This window comes from Symphalangus syndactylus, chromosome 14 (genome assembly GCF_028878055.3).
Source record: "Symphalangus syndactylus isolate Jambi chromosome 14, NHGRI_mSymSyn1-v2.1_pri, whole genome shotgun sequence".
Taxonomy (NCBI): Eukaryota; Metazoa; Chordata; class Mammalia; order Primates; family Hylobatidae; genus Symphalangus; species Symphalangus syndactylus.
The window spans coordinates 49,457,923-49,476,894 of NC_072436.2; the positions used below are offsets into that span (position 1 = coordinate 49,457,923).

Consider the following 18,972-nt stretch of genomic DNA (forward strand, 5'->3'; position numbering starts at 1 on the left):
CTCAGAAGGAGAGAGCAAGATTCTAAACCTCCGCATTTAGTTTCCCCCGGTGCCTTAAGTTGAGGCCAAGATAAATATCTCCACCTCTTTAACATGGGCTAGCAATATCACGCTGTCCCCAGATACTTCCCTGCCAGTCTGAACTTCCGTAACTGGTAAGACATCCTTCCCTTTGCTTGAATACTTCACTTCTCCATCACCTTCATGACACATAGATGAAAGCATGCTCCTGAACAAAACAAAAACAAAAACAAACCCTAAGATTGATAAGAGACAATTAGTGAACAGTGGGCAAAGAAGGCCTGGGAAACACATGTGTGGTTCCAGAAATTTATGAGGCTAGAAGTAGGGGGGCGGGTAATAGGCTCTTGTCAACTAGTAGGCAGGAGCTATCCATGGGGTATTTGCCGGGTGCTCAGATGTAAAGGAAGCTGAAAGTCTCTTGGGTCAGGTAGGAGTGGTGGCTCATGCCTGTAATCTAAGCACTTTGGGAGGCCAAAGTGAGAGGATCCCTTGAGCCCAGGAGTTTGATACCACTGCTAGTAACAAAAACTAACAATAACAATTTTAATAAGCAGGGCATGGTGGTGTACACCTGTAGTCCCAGCTCGTCCCAGCTCCTCGGAGGGGTGATTGGGGAATTGCTTGAGCCCAGGAGGTTGGGGCTACAGTGAGCCATGGTTGACCTGCTGCACTCCAACCTGGACAACAGAGTGAGACCCTGTCTCAAAAAAAAAATAAGTCTTTTACAGAGAGGTCATGTTTTGATAATTGAACCAACTTGTGTGGGATTATGCCATTTTGTAGGCAAATGAATTTGTGCACATGGTTCTTGGCCCAAAGTCATTACTGGAACTACTCAGGTAAGAAGGTTTCTAATCAGAGTCAGGATGTTTTCTGTGTGAGCAACAAAGATGGGCTTCTGAGGCATAGGACAGCAGGGGCAGGGGCAAAATTTAGGGTCCCAGACATTGGCTCTGCCTCCTCCAGACTCAAGGGTGTGGCCTAACCAGTGCTGAGTTTTGTTCAAGAACCAAGAACACCCAGGGTTCGTAAGCCCCTCATACAAAAGTCACAGACTGTTCACAATTTTATGTGAAATAGTGATATAAGCCCTGAGGATCAAGACTGGTAGGGTACCCAGAATGAGGCTATTTTGGCACCTTTGATAGGAATCTCACGGCACGGATAAAGTGATGGATCTGTAGGAGATCAAATGACCAAGAACATCTTTGCAAGCTACACTGCATGTGCTCCTCCCACAGCAGCCAGCCCTATTCTACTGAGTTTAGTGTCTGTGTATGTTGTCGGATGAGGACCAGTGATGTTGGTTGGGTACATGTGATTGTAATTGATCATACCAATTAAACCCACTTGCCATAAGGTACCCACACTTGCGCACTCACAGTGAACCCCATTTTACTGAGAAATATGCTAAATGATGGGATTGCAGTGTATTCTGTTCCCTTTGAGAAATGTCTATATTGTACCTCCCTGGCAAAAGGGAAGAGACATTTAGTTAATTTTAAGAGAGAAAATCAGAAAGACTTGGAAAAGAATTGAAGGTGGCCTGCCGCAGTGGCTCACGCCTGTAATCCCAGCCCTTTGGGAGCTGAGGTGGGTGGATCATGAGGTCAGGAGTTCGAGACCAGCCTGACCAACATGGTGAAACCCAGTCTCTACTAAAAATACAAAAATTAACTGGGCGTGGTGGCGTGCGTCTATAATCCCAGCTACTCAGGAGGCTGAGGCAGGAGAATCGCTTGAACCCGAGAGGCAGAGGTTGCAGCGAGCCAAGATCACACCACTGCACTTCAGCCTGGGTGACGGAGTGAGACTCTGTCTCAAAAAAAAAAAAAAAAGAAAAAGAAAAAAAAAAACTGTTGGTAAGAGCGCCTACTGGAATAAGTTGTCAATACCTGTTGTGCAAGTCTAGGAGTGGGGTGGGAAGGATTCTTCATTAGGATCTTGACTTGTGTGGTGCTACACAAAGAGCTCAGTTCAGTTCAGCAATGATTGCCTGAACTGCCTTGTCACAGGCACATAGCGCAGAATCAAAAGGCAGGAAGGAGGAATTATGTGGGGAAATGAGACAGAACAACACAGAGGGAAATCAGGATGCTGTCTGCCAAAAGAGAACTGTTTCAGTGTGAATTTCTTAACTCTGAAAATCATGACAGTTTCAGATGAGAAAACCCTCAGAACACTCTGAGACATTAAGGAAGAGAACAGAAAAGACTCAACTATTTTTGTCAGTTAGGACACTTTAAACTCCACAGCAATAATAAATCATCTAGAAACTTCAGTGGCTGAACACAGGTAGTTTACTATGTACCCACCTTATAGTTCAATGTGGATAAGGAACACCTTTATCATGTGGCCATGCCAGCTCAAGCATGTAGCCTTCAAGGTCACAATGGGCAAGACAGAGTGTGCAAAAGTTATATCTGCATTGCTGCAGTCTAGAAATCACCCTATCACATCCACTCTACTTCTAGAAAATATTAGTCACATAACCCAAACCAACTACAAAGAAGGCTGGGAAAAGTGGCTGTGTGTTCAGGAAAACAAAACGATTTTGGTGAACACGTAACGTTTTCTCTGTCACATCGCTGCAATTAGCTCTAGTTAAAGTACAATTGCATACACGATCATCCATCCATAACTGATCAGTGGAAGCAAATGAGACCTTAAAAAATGTAGTGAGGCAATGGTGGGAGAAGAGCAACACCATTTTCTGTAGATATCTTAGTAAATTCAGCCTGTTCAATTATCCAGTTACAGATGTGGGGCTTATGGAAAACTCCTAGATGTGAAATGAACCAGAGTACAAAGGTAAGAAAAGCCAGTAAGTGATATTTAACTGTGCCAAGTTCTGGTCAGAGACTTTCCTGTATATAGTTGGCTTTTTAAAGGGCACAGAAACTTACCTGGGGGTGGTACAATCAGAGGTTAAATGGGGCCTTTTTCAGTTGACCTTGAATTTTGGCAAAGGTGACAAATTTAAGGACTTAGAGTGACAAGTGCTCTCTCGCTTCAAACAGAGATGTTAAACAAAACCCCTGCAGGACTTGCTAAGGGCAGCCAAACTGGTCCAGCACTCACATCCCCAGAGACCTATGTAAAAGACCCTACAGCCCCCCAATTAGAGAGTTCCAAGGTCACAACTCATAGGTGTGAGGCTTGTCCGCCAGCGGGGAAGACTGACATTTCACTTCTGCTGAAGGTGTGCAGAGCTGAGTTCTCATCCCCACAGAATCTATGTAATTGGAATGTAGACAAGTAAAAAAACTTGAAAGAGTTTATAATCTTTTCTTCGGGTTTCAAAAATCAGACTGGTGCCTGATCCTCAGCAGGATATCATTGACAGTGGGAGATCAGCAGGAACAAATGCAGTTGGAGAGTAAGGAAAGAGAGGGAAGCCTGGGAGCAATGGTGGGGAAAGTGGGCATCCAATTCCCCATGAACCAGGTGAATGCTGTGCAGAATAACCAGGTTAGAGTCACATTGGAAGAATGGACCATTAGGGGCTTTACTGCATGGGGCAGAAGACGAGGTGGAGCCAGAGAAGGTATCACCTTCATCAGGTGCACCAGGAGCAGTGGACGTCTTGGTAGGGTTAGGGAGAATGGGTTTACATTTTTATTTTTAAATTAACATACAATAAAATTAGCTTGTTTGATTTACAGTTGTGTGCATTTAAATACAGATGTAAATTCACATAATCATCAAGACAATCAGGTTACATGCTCTTTCTTTGAGACCCACCCTCCTCCATCCCTAACTCCTGAAAACCAGTAATCTGTTCTGTCACTGTTTTGACTTTTTGAAAATGTCATAGAAATGGAATCATGTAACCTTTAGAGATTAGCTTTTTCTACCCAGCATACTGCATTGAGATTCATCCAAGCTGGTGCATGTCTCAGTGGTGAATTCCTTTGTATTGCTGAGAAGTATTTCATGGTTTGCTTGTACAACTATTTGTTAATTAATTCACCTTGTACCAGTTATCAATTTATCACCAGTTATCAGTGTATTACCTCACAACTTTTAACTCACCATTCAGTACCTGCTCTGTGTAATGGATTGAATTTTTGAAGCATTCATCCTATACAGTGAGCACAGTATTCACCTCTTTGGTTCAGGGAGTTGGACAAGCATTACAGGAGGGTCCATCTGGTTCCAGCTGCTGTGTTCTGTGTTTTTTTTTTCTCACTTGTGCTACACCATCAGGCAGCAGTGTGTGAGTGTGTAGACATCTGTTGGTGCTCTGCACTAGCTATATCCAGAGGAAGCCGTCACTCAGCGACCTGGCAGTACTAGCTTAGGCCAGGTGACCACCTCCCAATATCTTCCTGATGTGGATACTGTGTACTCCAAGCCGCATGCCCACAGTGGCGTTCCAAATGCCCTGTGTACCCCCATATCAACTACAGCTCGCCTGCATCCTGAAGCAGTCATGACCTGGCCATGCTGCATGTCCGCCCACCAGCCATGGCTTGACTGCACCTGACAGGTTTGCTTCCAGCTTTCCCAGCAACTGTGAACTAGCTCTGACCCAGGCAAGTAAGAGACCTTCCTTGCCATTCAGTGGGCTACACCACACTTCTTCTAGTGATGTCTGAACCCCAGTCTCGGAGAGGGGACCACCTGCAACTTCGTCTTTCTACTATCTCTCAGCCCTGAGATATTCTTTGGAGTTCTATTCATGTCCTTATAATCAGTCTCTCATCATAGCCAAATAATCATTTATAGCATAATATCCCTTTTTAAATTACTATGTGATTTCTGTCTTTTGATTGGACTTTAGCTGACACATACTGGTTGAAGGTCCTTGAGTTTTTCTAGGTATTAGTGATTATGAGTAGAGCCACAATAAACATTTGTGTATTGGATTTTGTGTGAACGTAAATTTTTATTTCTCTGGGGTAAATATCTGCAAGTAGGATGTTTTGGGCATCTAGTAAGGAAGTCACAGCATAAGGACTTGTTAAATTGTTTTGTACGGTGGCTGCACTATTTTGCACTCTCACCAGTAGTATATGAGAGTTCTAGTTTCTCTACATTGTCACCATTTTGTGTTGTTAGGTTTCTTTTCTTTTTCTCTATGTGCCCCATGGGGTGTGTGTGTGTGTGTGTGTGTGTGTGTGTGTGTGTGTGTTTTCTCCTTGTGGCTTTAATTTCCATTTTCCTAGTGGATGGTGATGTTGCACATCTTTTCGTGTGCCTATTTGCCATCTGTCTAACCTGTTTAGCAAAATGTCTATTCAAGTTTTTGCTCCTTTTTTAATTGGTAGCTACTTGTTATTATTGAGTTTAGAGAGATCTTTATAAATTCTCAGCACAAGTCCTTTGTTGGACTTGTGACTTTGAAATAATTTTTGTCAATTTAAAGCTTGTATTTTTTTTTTCATCCTTTTGGCAGTGGTTTTCTCAGAAAAAGTGGTTTTAATATTGTTAAACTCCAACTTTTTTTTTTTCTCTATGGATCATGCTTTTGGTGTTACATCTAAGAACTCTTTTTCTAATCCCAGGTCATGTTTTCTTCTAACAGGTTTGTAGATTTAGGTTTCACATTGAGATCTATGGCCTATTACTAGTTAATTTTATATAAACTGTGATCATCATCTTATTGCATATGTATGTCCAATTGATGCAACACCATTTGTTTAAAACTCTATTCTTTATTGAATTGCCTTGGAAAATTTGTCAAAATCAATAGGCCATATTTGTGTGAATCTATTTCTAGACTTTCTGCTCAGTTCCATTGATCTATTACTTTGTTAATATCACATCATTTTGGTGGCTGTAACTTTTTATTGATTCATAAAATTGTGTAGCATGACTCCTCCAACTTTATTTTCTTTTACAAATAGCTTTGGTTTTTCTAGTTTATTCGCTTTCCCACGTATATTTTAGAATTAGTTTGCCTATAATCTACAAAAAATTCTGCTGGAATATTGGTTGGAATTGTGTTAAACCTCTTAATCAATGTAAAGGGGATTGTTGATTTGACAATATGTTGAATCTTTATATCACCAAACATGCTATGCTTCTCTCTTTATTTAATTGTTCTTTAATTTTGCTCATAAGTATTTCATAGTTTTCAGCTTACAGAACATCCACACATTCTGTTGATTTATACCTAAGTCTCCCTCCATCCCTCCCTCCCTCCCTCCCTCCCTCTCTCTCTCTCTCTCTCTGTCTTTCTTTCTTTCTTTCCTTCCCTATCCTTCCTTCTTTCCTTCCTTCCTTCCTTCCTTTCCTCTTTCTTTTTTGAACTATTATAAATGATAATGTCTGTAACATCTGCTTTTCAATTGTTTCTTAATAGAGATAGAAATACATTTGATCTTTACATTGTTAATCTTGTATCCTAAGAACTTGCTAAACTCCCTTATCAGTTCTAAGAATATTTCTGTAGCTTTCTTGGATATTCTACATAGAAAATTACTTTTCAGAAAAAAAGGAGAGATTGTTTATTTCTTTCCAAACTGCATGCATGTTATTTCTTTTCCTTGTCTTATTGCACTGGTGAAAACTTTCATACAAGGTTGTATAGGATTCTGCAAGTAAGTATCCTTGCCTTGCTTCCCATCTTATAGAGAAAACATACATACAGTCTTTCATCATTTAGTATGATTTTTTTCATCTATAGTTTGTTTATTGTTGTTTTTGGAGCCCTTTATCATGATGAGAAGATTCCCTTCTATGCCTAGTTTGCTGAGAGGTTTTATGATGAGTCCATGGTGAATTTTGTCAAATATACTTTTGGAATTGGTTGATATGATCATGTGTTTGTTCTTCCTTAGACTGTTAATATAAATAATTACACTGAAATATTTTAAAGTGTTAAGCCAGCCCTGAATACCCAGGATAAGCTCCACTTGGTTATGATGCATTATTCTATTTATATATTGCTAGGTTCAATTTGCTAATATTTTCTTGAATATTTTTGGGTTAATGTTCATGAAGAATGTTGGTCTATAGTTTTCTTATAATTTTTTTGTTTGGTTTTGGTATTAGAAAAATTCTGGACTCATAATAACTTGAATAACTTAGGAAATGTTCCTTCTTCTGTTTTCTGAAAAAAATTGTGTAGGATTCACATTTTTTTTTCCTTTAAATGTTTGATAGAATTAGGCAGTGAAACCATTGGGGTCTGAAGATTTTATTTTTGGAAATTTAATAATAGGAATTAATTTTTTTAATAGTTATGACCAATTAGGTTATTTATTTCATGTTGGATGAGTATTTTTAGCTTGTGGTTTTTGAGCATTTATCCATTTCATTTAGGTTGTCAAATATGTATTTATACAGCATCCATAACATTTCCTTATTCGTTTCAGATGTGCAGGATCTGTACTGATATCTCTTATCTCACCACTAATATTGGTAATTTGTGTCTTCCTTCTTCTTCTTCTTTTTTTTTTTTTGGTCAGTCTTGCTAGGAGTTTTTCAATTTTATTGATGCTCTCAAAGAACCAGGTTCCTATAGTATTGATTTTCTTTATTGTTTTATGTTATTCAATGGCAGTGGTTTCTGCTCTTAAATTTATTAATTTATTATTTTTTTCTGCTTCCTAAGGTGGAAGTTTAGATTATTAATTTATATATTTTCCTTTTCTAATGTAAGTATTTAATATTATGTACTTGCCCTTAAGCATGGCTTCAGTCTCATCTTGCAAATTTTGATATGTTGCATTTTCATTTCTTTTCATTTGAAAATATCATTTCATTTGCTTTGAGACTTCCACTTGTATCCATAGATTATTGAGAAATGTGTCACTTAGTTTCCAAATGTTTTGAGATTTTTCCCACCGTCTTTCTGTTAATAATCTCTCGTCTGAATTCATTATAAATCCATTATAAATACAGAACATAACTTTGTATAATTTCAATTTTTAAATTCTGTTATTGTTTGTTTTACAATCTAGGATATGGTATATCTTAGCACATGGTTGGTGTGTACATCAAAAGATTGTGTATTCTGCAATTATTGGGTGGAGCATTCTATAAATGTCAAGTACATCTAGAAGACAACAATTAAGTAGTGTTGTTCTATATTCTTCTTCTTATTTTTTTGAGACGGAGTCTCACTCTGTCACCCAGGCTGGAGTGCAATGACGCTATCCGGCTCACTGCAACCTCCGCTTTCTGGGTTCAAGTGATTCTCCTGCCTCAGCCTCCTGAGTAGCTGGGATTACAAGCACGCACCACCACGCCCAGCTGATTTTTTGTATGTTTAGTAGAGACGGGGTTTCACCATGCTGGCCAGGCTGATCTCGAGCTCTTGACCTCGTGATCCACCCAACTTGACCTCCCAAAGTGCTGGGATTACAGGCATGAGCCACCAAGTCCGGCCTATATTCTTGATAAATTTCTGTTTACCATTTTATCAATACTTGAGAATAATATTCAAGTCTCCAACTACAGTTGTGGATTTGTCTATTTCTTCTTTTAGTTCTGGCAGTTTTGGTTCATGTATTTTGAAGCACTGCTGTTAGGTGCATACACATTTAATTAAGACTGTTATGTCCTGTTGGTAAATTTGTCCTTTTATCATAATGTAATATCTGTTTTTCTCTCTGGCAATTTTCTTTGCTCCAAAGTCTCCTTTAGCTGATGTATTATAGGCACTCCAGGGCCTGACGTGGTGGCTTATACCTACAATCCCAGCACTTAGGGAGGCAAAGGCAGGCAGATCACTTGAGCTCAGCTTGCAAAAGACAATGTGCTGAGAATGCAAGACAATGATCAAGATTTCACTAATTTTAACGACAGCAAATTAGCTGAATCTGGTTCTGATCAAGTCAAATCTGATAAAAGGCTTACTGAAGATGATTTTAAATAAATTTATAAAAGTTTATTCTAGTAATCTCTGTCTTTTAATTATTGTGTTTAGACATTTTACACTTAATGTAATTATTATGATGTTGGGATTTACGTCTATCATTTTGTTATTTGATTTCTATTTATCTTCTTAGTTTTTGTTCCTCTGTTTTTCTCTTCCCTTCTTTTGGATTATTTAAACATTTTGATTATTCCGTCAAAACATTTTTATTGTGGAAAAAATACTCAACATGGGGCCTATCCTCTTAACCAATTTTACGCGTACAATACATTATTGTTAACTATAGGCATAATGTTGTGCAGCAGACATCTAGTGCTTTTTCATTTCACGTATCTGATAATTTATGCCTATTTATCAATTACTTCCTATCTTCCCCAGCCTCCAGCCACCATTTTAGTCTTTGATTTTATGCATTTGACTATTTTAGATACCTCACATAAATGAAATTATGCAGTATTTGTCTTTCCGTGTCCAGCTTATTTCACATAGCATACCATCCTCAAGGTCTGCCCATACAGTGACCTGTTGCAGAAATTCCTTCTTTTTACAGGCTGGATAGTATTTCTATGTCCATCATGTTTTAACAATATTTGATGTTTTGTTTGTTTGTGTTAACGGTTACTCAATGGAATAAAATATTACACACAATTTTCACATTCTACTCAGAATCAACAGTGTGCCACTTCAAGTGGGAAATAGACACCTTACCATCATCTAGGCCCCTTACCTGCCCTCCTTTATGTTGCATTACGTCTACCTATATTGAAAATCCTACCAGAAAATGTCATAATTTTGCTTTTAACAAGTTACATCCTGATGTTTTAAATATTATACGATTCTAGATCTTGTTGAAATCTTATGTATTATGTTATTTCTGCTTCAACGGGCAATTAACCCAGTGGGATTAAGCCTCCAAACTAAGCCTGTGGTTTCAATTTCAGTTTTGTTTCACTGCCTTTCAGTTCTATTTGGACCTACTTCATATGTGTGCCTTTCAGTGGCCAGTCTGGAACTCAGAAAGTGATCTCTCCTATAGCTCAGTTCTCGAAGTTTATGGTATTCCCTTTAGGATCAGATTCTTACATGCACAGCTTGGGAATGAGTCGAAAGGTTTATAAACAATTTTACGGGTTCAGTTTCCTGAGCTCCTTTCTGCCTATTCTCTCCTCCTCTGTGCAGTTCTCTGGCCAAAGCATTGAGGCTTTATTTACCTCACTCTGCAGTGCACTTCCTACGACTGCTTATATCCACCTCACGAAAAGGTAAGAGGATAAAGAAAGAATAAAACATCAACAGAGGTTTGCCACACCATATTGGGACTACAGGTCCTCATATCAAGGTGGACAATTCTCCTTCCTAGAGATTTAGGCTCTCGAGGGCCGCTAATGCCACTATTTTTGGTGGTGTCACTGCTGCTGCCACAGGACTGCTTAGAGAGTGGGCAGTGAAAGAAAATGAAAGGGAAAATATGGGAGGGCTAGGAAACGCTTTCTCAGTCTTCAAGCCAGAACTAGAGTGCTTCTTCTGAAGCTTTTTCTATTATCACTGATGTCTACTTCTGGGTTTCAGACTGTACTGAGTCTAAGTCAGAAGAGACTGGTGACAAATTATGAGACTTTGAATTATTGTCTTCCCCAATCTGTCTGCTTCTATTTACTTTTCAGAATACTGAAATTGATTTTTGATGCATTTTTATCCAGACTTCATAGCTGCACTAGGAGGAAGAGACAGGATGGTGTTGTTTACTCCATCTTACCTAGAATTTTAACCTAGAAATGATACAGGTGTTAAATGTAGGTATTAAAACCCAAAAAGGACCAGGAAAGCTATGAGAAATGCTTGGGCTATCATAGAAGGGTCAGTAAGGAGTACTCTATGATGAGTGTTAGAGGTAGGGTTACCATCATCCAAGGTAGGACACTTTTTCAGAGTGAAAGAGAGTACTATAATAATTATACTTGGACAATAGGTACAACCAGGAACTAGAACATATGGACACCTCAGAAGTTGTGACAGGGAAATAATACTCTTTTCTAATTATATTCCACTGAGTCCAAATGTTCTATTGCAATCAGTGTCCTATACATAGAAAATTTGTTTTGGTTGTCTGCTTTGTTGTGGTTAATTGACATGTAAGAAATATAAATAGCCCCCTGTCCCGAATGCTACTTTGTTATGTTCAGTGTACCTAGCAGCCTGGAAAGAGTGTATTCTGTAAATACTACAGCTGGCTATTTCTCCTTTTGTGTATGTACTAACCTGAAGCTCGATTTGATTTTCCGTGAAGCTAAGGTCAAAACGCTGGACCTCTGGATAGCTTGGTTCTAGCATTATGTATCTTAGGATAAACTGAACAAACTGGCCAAAAGAAGTCTGAGTCTTAAATCTCAGAGAGTGGCTGGCAGGAAGGCCAGGGATCCTGGCCATCACCAAAGCACAATGGCACAGTGACAATATGGGCTCCTCTTCACTGAGACCCTGCAATGATCCTTCCCACAAGAAACTTCCTCCAAGAATAATTTATACCCTTTAACTCATCGTTAACTTTATCACTGAAATTTCCAACAAGGATGTTGCTTGGTGCCAAAGCCACAGTGGTTTTTATGATGTGGGTGCCTCTGTGAATAAAGAGCTGAAGAGTGTTTCACACAGGCCCCAAGACGACCATGACTTTTAGCCACTCTGAACTTGGATCACATCCAGACTGGCGGGTGTGACACATTGCATGTGAATGAGTCCAGACATTGCTTTTATTTATTGCTCAGATGATAAATCATTTTATTCCTTCAGAGAAGACAGAGTATAAGAGCTTGATATTCACACGTGAGTGGAACACTATTTTAACTGCAGGTTAAACTCTGGTAAAGGAAACACACTTATGAGGAGAAAATTGGCCTCATCTATCAGAAACAGTTTCATGGCCCTGCAGCCCATCACCTTATTACTTAGGAGGACTTAAAGGGAGATGCCCAGATCAGAAGCACACAGGATTGCCAGCCTCAGCAGAAGGTTCAGGCTACAGCTCTGTTCACATTCCATTCTTGCTGCCGTTTAACCAGTGTATATCCTTATTCCCCAGACTCTTAGCTGCACTGCTGACTCTGGCCACTGTCTCTCTGCTTTGTATGTCACTGCAAGTCCATTCCTTGTCTCTTCATTGGCCTGATCATTTTGGTCCAGTTGGTCTGTACTTCCAGGGGCGCAGGGTAAGGATTTACACTTTTATACCTAACACAAAGATCTCTGGCCGACATCACAAGGAGGAACTGAAATTAACCCTACTCTTCTTTCCAAGCCTATATCCTGGCACAGACTGCATCTGCCCCTCCCAAAAAAAGGGATTCTTCCTCTAGTTCATCCACCCAGTGTGGGCACTTCACATAAGAACACAGTAGAAACCAACCCTAGCCCGGTCTATTCTGGGTCCTGTTAGTCTTTACCTTTTATGCTCACTTTCTGTGCCCCAGAGTTGTTGGCTGACCATGGATTATGAATTGTCTTCTTTACAGAAATTCTTCAGGCAGAGTTTAAATCACTTGTTTCTAAGACCAGGCATGGTGGCTCACGCCTGTAATCCCAGCACTTTGGGAGGCAGAGGTGGGCGGATCTCCTGAGGTCGGGAGTTCGAGACCAGCCTGGCCAACATGGTGAAACCCCGTCTCTACTAAAAATACAAAAATTACCTGGGCATGTTAGCTCGTGCGTGTAATCCCAGTTACAAGGGAGGCTGAGGCCAGAGAATTGCTTGAACCCAGGGGGCGGAGGTTGCAGTGAGCCAATAACATGCATTCCAGCCTGGGCGACAGAATGAGACTCTGTCTCAATAAAAAAAAAAAATCACTCGTTTCTAATAAAATAATATTTATTTGATTGCAAGCATACATAAAGTCATATGTACAATACATGGTAGACATGACAGTCCCTAGCCATAAGGCAGAAGTAGCTGTATTTTCTTATTCTGCTCAGACCACTGGGAAATCTTAGGGGTGTTGTGTATTGAAAGTACCCAAGGTCTAGAGAATTCATTCGCCCTCTGTCCAGTCCAGGAAATCAAAGGCTCTAAACCACAGTCTCAATCCCATTCCATTGTCCATCAGGCTTGCTTGGTGCTGGCAGGAGACTATGAATTTCCTATCAGCCTGAACACACACACACACAGAGCTGTGAGTTCTGTCCAGCAACATCTGTATCCCAGGGACTGGACGGGAGGGGGCTCCAGGGCTCATTTCACCATCCCTTAGGCTGGGAGCTCCTCCCAGTGGTTTCTGTTCTACTGAGTCCTTTCCATTGAAAAATCCTAGAGGTAATTCTGAGATGGTTCCACGTGAATCCCTGAGAGTTTTTCACCGGCATGTGGTAGCGCATTTTGGTCCAGAACCTAGAATTGGGAGGAACTGATTTTAAGCCTCTCCACGTAACTGTGGGCAAAACCCTGAGAGCTTTTTTCACAAGATGAGGTAGAGACTCTGGCTCTTGGAAGTAACAGAACTTAATTAAAATGAGTTTCAATGTTTGATCATCCAAGGCAAGATTCACCGCTGCTTGTAATTCAAAGATACTGGGTCCATTGACATAGTTGGGGCTCAAGATAAATATTCCTCTTCTGCTTCTCTTAATAATGCTCACAATGTCTTCTGCATACACTGGAAATAAAACATTTGATTATTTGCAATTGATATTGTTCAACCTTGAGTCAGAGAGGTCCTTGCAATGGATTCTCTTACATAAGGAGGAAGGGAGACATGTTTACTCTGCCACTTACACTGTATCAGCTCTATTGCCAGTTGGAGATACGCTCCAGTGTCTAGTGACTCTCACCTTTACATTCCCTGCTTTGTGTTCAGTCTCCCCAGATTGGCAATTCCTCTAGGAATAAAGCTAACTGGAACTAGGTAAGCTGGGATAACGGGAGCCATGGAACATCCCAGGCTCCTTGATGGGGGTATCTAAGGAGGAGGAGGCCAGCAGGACAGGCTGAGATCTGGACCTCTCAGGGTGTCCAGGGCTTGGCCCAGGCCTGAGAAGCCTTCTTGACCCACTGCTGAGTGAGCTTTGTGGAAGGCAGAGTCCCAGAAATCAGAGGGGCCACTAAATTGGGGTGACCCAGTAGTTCACTTCGCAGCCTTCAGCTGCGAAGCCAGGAGAGGTATCTTTGTTTTAGAAGGACTGCCTAGGACCCCATATCATTGTTTTCTTCTGGTGATGGATCTGTTTGATAATGGAACACATCTCTGGAACATATAATTTCTGTGTTGTTGCCCAAGATGTTCTAACCTCATGTAATCTCCCAGATCTGTATTCCAAGACAAATAATGACAAAAAAGACTTGGAGATTGAATTAAACTGCCCTTTTTGCACTGCAGTTTTTCTTGACATGTTGGACTTACCTCCTCCTGGAGCCACATCTCTTTCAAGCAAACACAAGGTATATCCATATTTGTTTTCTAAAACATCGGGAAATAGGCTCAGGGCCAAGTGTTCTTCACTCAGGGATGAAGTGGCCTCACTTGGAAAAGAGCTCCATTTTGCATAGGATACGAAAGCATCAAAATCCTTTTTATCTGAAGAATAGGAAAATTTATAAAAACATAAGTCATTTACTTTTTTTTACTATCATGGTACACATACATATGCTTGAATCATATGGTAAATGAATAAGAAATAATATTTGGGATCGTGACTAAATTGATTTTAAAAATTCATTTCAAAATCATACCACTGAGCGGTATTGATTGTTCACCCCAAATTGAATTCTAATTTATGAAGCACTCTTGCATTTTTACTGATTTTAGGTCAAACGGCTGAGGCATTCTTTGATTAAATCACACGAACTCGGAAGTTTCTCTGAGCCTTCTTTGCACCTGCAGTGTTTCTGTCTCATTAGTCACACATCAAATAGGAGTCTGCCCCATCCAACATGATGATATCCAGCAAGCAAAGTACTGCTAACACCCAGGACATTGTATCCAAGGAGAAAAAGTACTTCCTCGGAGAGTTGATGACCCATACGCTGATATGTGAATCCCCATATGTAAAATAAAGACAATAATAACTCCTGGGCAGGCTGTTTTAAGGGTTTCATGAGATAATGTATATGAATTTCTTGGTGCCTGGCTCATAGGAGGAGCAAGATAAATGTCCATTCCCCTCTATTCTAGATGGAAAACTATATATATATATATATATATATATATATATAACTTGTTATAGGATATTTTCAAGGTCTCATACGCCTCTGTTGACTATATTATAAAATAATGATTTATATAATATGTAAAATAATATAGTCAACAGAGGCATATGAGACCTTGAAAATATCCTATATTTTCATATGCATACTTCATAAATGCATATGATTACTGAGACTAAGGAACTCATTGGAAGAAGTAGAAAATCCCGACACTTAACTCACAGGCTTTGGAATGGGATACATCAGATTTGTATTCCAGCAATTTCCACAATCCCTGTCAAAGTATTTTTACAAAACGGTAAACAATAGCCCTGATTGCTGATGCTATTTAGTAGTACACCATGTTCAAGGTAAACCTAAAAAGATGCCTCAGTGGATGGAAGTACCAGGTGCCAAAAAGGAAGGTCCCAGAGTCAATAGAGGAGGATGTAAAAGAGCTGAGGTTGGGAAACTAACCTATGAAGCACCTCACTGCTCATGTAGGAAGGACAAGACTTGTGGGGCATGGCTGGCAGGTAGGTGCTGTGTTGTTTAAATGTGTAACACACCATAGTTGCCTCTATTTCTTCCATGTCATGTGAAATCCCAGCAAACTAAAATTTTTCTATAACACGGACACTACATTTATTTAGTCATAAAATTAGAGAGTGGAGTATTAGATGATCTCTGAGGTCCTCCAGAATTCTAACATTCTACATCTCTAAAATTTTGGTTACTTAGCATTAACTTCAAAGCAGTCATTTTGCTAAAAAATGTTAGGTTGGCCAACAGAGGGCACTGCATCCCTGTGCTTGAAAACTGGATTCTGCCTCCAGATCTGATCACTAAAACATTGTCTTTGCAAAGTAGAAAAAGAAAGGACACAAGTAAATGTTTCCCCATTGACTGACTCTTCTATGCCAGCTCCAGAATCGTAAGGTAAATAGCATTTTAAGACATTGATTACATAATTTGCTTCATTCAAAAAAGTTATTAAAATAAATCTTAAAAACATTTGGCTTAAGGATTTCTAGTATGTATTCTCAATAGTTAGTTTAAAGAAAGATGTGACTGATGCATTTCTTTCTTTCTTTTTTTTGAGGCGGAGTCTTGCTCTGTCACCCAGGCTGGAGTGCAGTGGCATGATCTCGGCTCACTGCAACCTCCACCTCCCAGGTTCAAGTGATTCTCCTGCCTCAGCCTCCCGAGTAGCTGGGATTACAGGTGCCTGCCACCAAGCCTGGCTACATTTTGTATTTTTAGTAAGGATGGGGTTGCACCGTGTTGGCCAGGCTGATCTCAAACTCCAGACTTCAAGTGATCCGCCCGGCTGGACCTCCCAAAGTGCTGGGATTACAGATGTGAGCCACTGCTCCCGGCCACTTTTTTTTTTTCTTTTCCTTTCTTTTTTTTTTTTTTTTTTTTGAGATAGGGTATCGCTCTGCCATCCAGGCTGGAGTGCAGTGATGTAATGATGGCTCACTGCAGCCTTGACCTCCTGGGCTCAGGTGATTCCCCCACCTCAGCCTCCTAAGTAGCTGGAACTACAGGGGGGCACCATCACGACCAGCTAACTTTAAAAAATTCCTTGTAGAGGCAAGTTTCACCATGTTGCCCAGGCTGGTCTCGAACTCCTGAGCTCAAGCATTCCTCCCACTTTGGCCTCCCAAAGTGCTGGGATTACAGGTGTAAGCCACCACAACCAGCCTCCCATGCTGGTCTTTATTCACCCTTTCTTCCCCTAGTGATCTGACAACTCCTCACTGAATTCCTAGTTTGGGAAAGCACTGGAGTTTGGAGGGGTCTCTCAGTAAGGTAAATAATTATCCCTGAAATCCAGCAAAAAGGGATTCTGCTTTTTCCAAGCAACGGAGTCATTTATTAAAACTGCAGACCTTCTAACCTTAGAGATTTCCAGGACTAGAAAAAAACAGAAGCAATGCTTCTATTCCGAAGAAGCAAACATCAATGAACATGATTATCCTGCCTGAAATATTGACAGGTGCTTCATTAATAGTAATAACACTTGCATTTTATAGGACTTCTCACTTTTGGGGGCATTCCCACCATCTTAAAACCCTCATTTTACAGATGAGGTTAACTGAGGTAACAGCTAATGAGATCTCTTAAGCCAGACAACCTGTGCCCAAATCCCAAGCTCTAATGCCTTCCAGTGGTTCAATTGTAGGCACATGACTTCCTGTCTCTCTACCTGGCTGGTAGGATTGCTGTGACCATTAAAGTAGCTAAATGGCAGGCATACACTCTAATCCTCAAGAAACAGCCATAGCCTGGCACACGCTGAGCATTTACCGTGTGCTGGGCACCATTCTAAATACTTAACGTGGCTGGGCACAGTGGCTCACGCCTGTAATCCCAGCACTTTGTGAGGCCAAGGCAGACAGATCATTTGAGGTCAGGATTTCGACACCAGCCTGGCCAACATGGTGAAACCCAGCAGTCTCTACTAAAAAACACAAACAATAGCTGGGTGTGGTAGAGCATGCCTGTAATCCTGGCTACTCAGGAGGCTGAGGTAGGAGAATTGCTTGAACCTAGGAGGTGGAGATTGCAGTGAGCTGAGATGGCACCACCGCACTCCAGCCTGGGAGACAGAGCAAGACTCCATCTCAAAATAAATAAATACATAAATACATAAATAAATGAATACTAAATGTGTCTTAAGAATATATCAATGAGCCCTCACAGCATCCTTTGCAATTGGTGCTATGACAATCCTGTTTTATAGATGAGGAAACAAAGGCACAGAGATGTTCACTCATTTGCCCTATTGCTTTAGGTTGGTTATAGAGGGATTATTTTTAAGTCCAACATGTTTCACAATAGCATTGCCTACAAGATTCCTGGCAACTGGAATGAAAAAAATAATTGTTTCTCCAGCCTTCCTCAGTGTGAGGTCACTAGACCTGGAGGAAGGCCTCAAAACCTCAGGGTCATGACTTTATCCAGTGGGGACATTTCTTTCTTCAGCTCCTTCTTTATGCTCTGCCCTGGCTGGCAGGGGACGTTTGAAATTCTTTTCTAAGGTAACTCTGAGGAAACAAAGCCAAAGGGTAGTGATGGTATTTTCTGTTGTCCTGCTCCAAGTCAATTCCGAGAGGAAAAGTCAGAGGGCTGCATGTGGAGGTAAACTTACCCCCAAGCGTCTCGTCCTTGCTCTGGTAGGTCCGGTACAGCAGCACTATTTCAATCCAGTGCCTGTAGAGGAGGGCACATGACGCCAGCACGGCCACCAGGGTCCCGATGGTGCCAAGCAGGATGTACAGGAGCACCACTGTGGAGACAGGGCCAGTATGAAGAGACAGAGGCAGCGGGATTGGACCAAGACCATGTTCAGGCCAGCACTATGGCCCACCCAGCACCTTTTCCGGCTCTATTATTTTATCAAAATCATTGCTACTAGCAGCAGTTTTTGTGAATCTGGAAACCTCTTAAATCACACTATGGAATAATACTCAGCCATAAAAAAGAATGAAATAATGGCATCTGCAGCAACCTGGATGGAGTTGGAGACCATTATCCTTTTTTTTTTTTTTTGAGATGGAGTCTTTCTCTGTTGCCCAGGCTGGAGTGCAGTGGCACCATCTCGGCTCACTGCAAGCTCCGCCTCCCAGGTTCACGCCATTCTCCTGCCTCAGCCTCCCGAGTAGCTGGGACTACAGGCACCCAACACCACGCCCGGCTAATTTTTTTTGTATTTTTAGTAAAGACAGGGTTTCACCTTGTTAGCCAGAATGGTGAATACCATTATTCTACGTGAAGTAACTCAGGAACGAAAAACAAAACATTGTGTGTTTTCACTTATTAAGTGGGAGCTAAGCTATGAGGATGCAAAGGCATAATAATAATACAATGGACTTTAGAGACTGAGGGAGAAGGGTGGGAGGGGAGTGAGGGATAAAAGACTACACACTGGGTACAGTGTACA

The 18,972-nt window shown here is 40.8% G+C and overlaps 1 protein-coding gene across 50 annotated transcripts in view; it reads right to left on the reverse strand.

Moving 5' to 3' along the window:
* Positions 1–12,698: 12,698 nt before the first annotated feature.
* Positions 12,699–18,972, reverse strand: part of IL18RAP (interleukin 18 receptor accessory protein) — a 34,840-nt gene continuing 28,566 nt past the window's right edge. For all 50 annotated transcript variants that reach the window (XM_063616729.1, XM_063616735.1, XM_063616730.1 and 47 more), the window contains 3 exons: positions 18,181–18,318; positions 14,242–14,415; positions 12,699–13,497 (listed from right to left, as the gene is read on the reverse strand). In XM_063616729.1, coding sequence (XP_063472799.1) covers positions 13,082–13,497; positions 14,242–14,415; positions 18,181–18,318 — 728 coding nt within the window. In that variant the 3' untranslated portion in view covers positions 12,699–13,081. The remainder of the gene's footprint in view (positions 13,498–14,241; positions 14,416–18,180; positions 18,319–18,972) is intronic.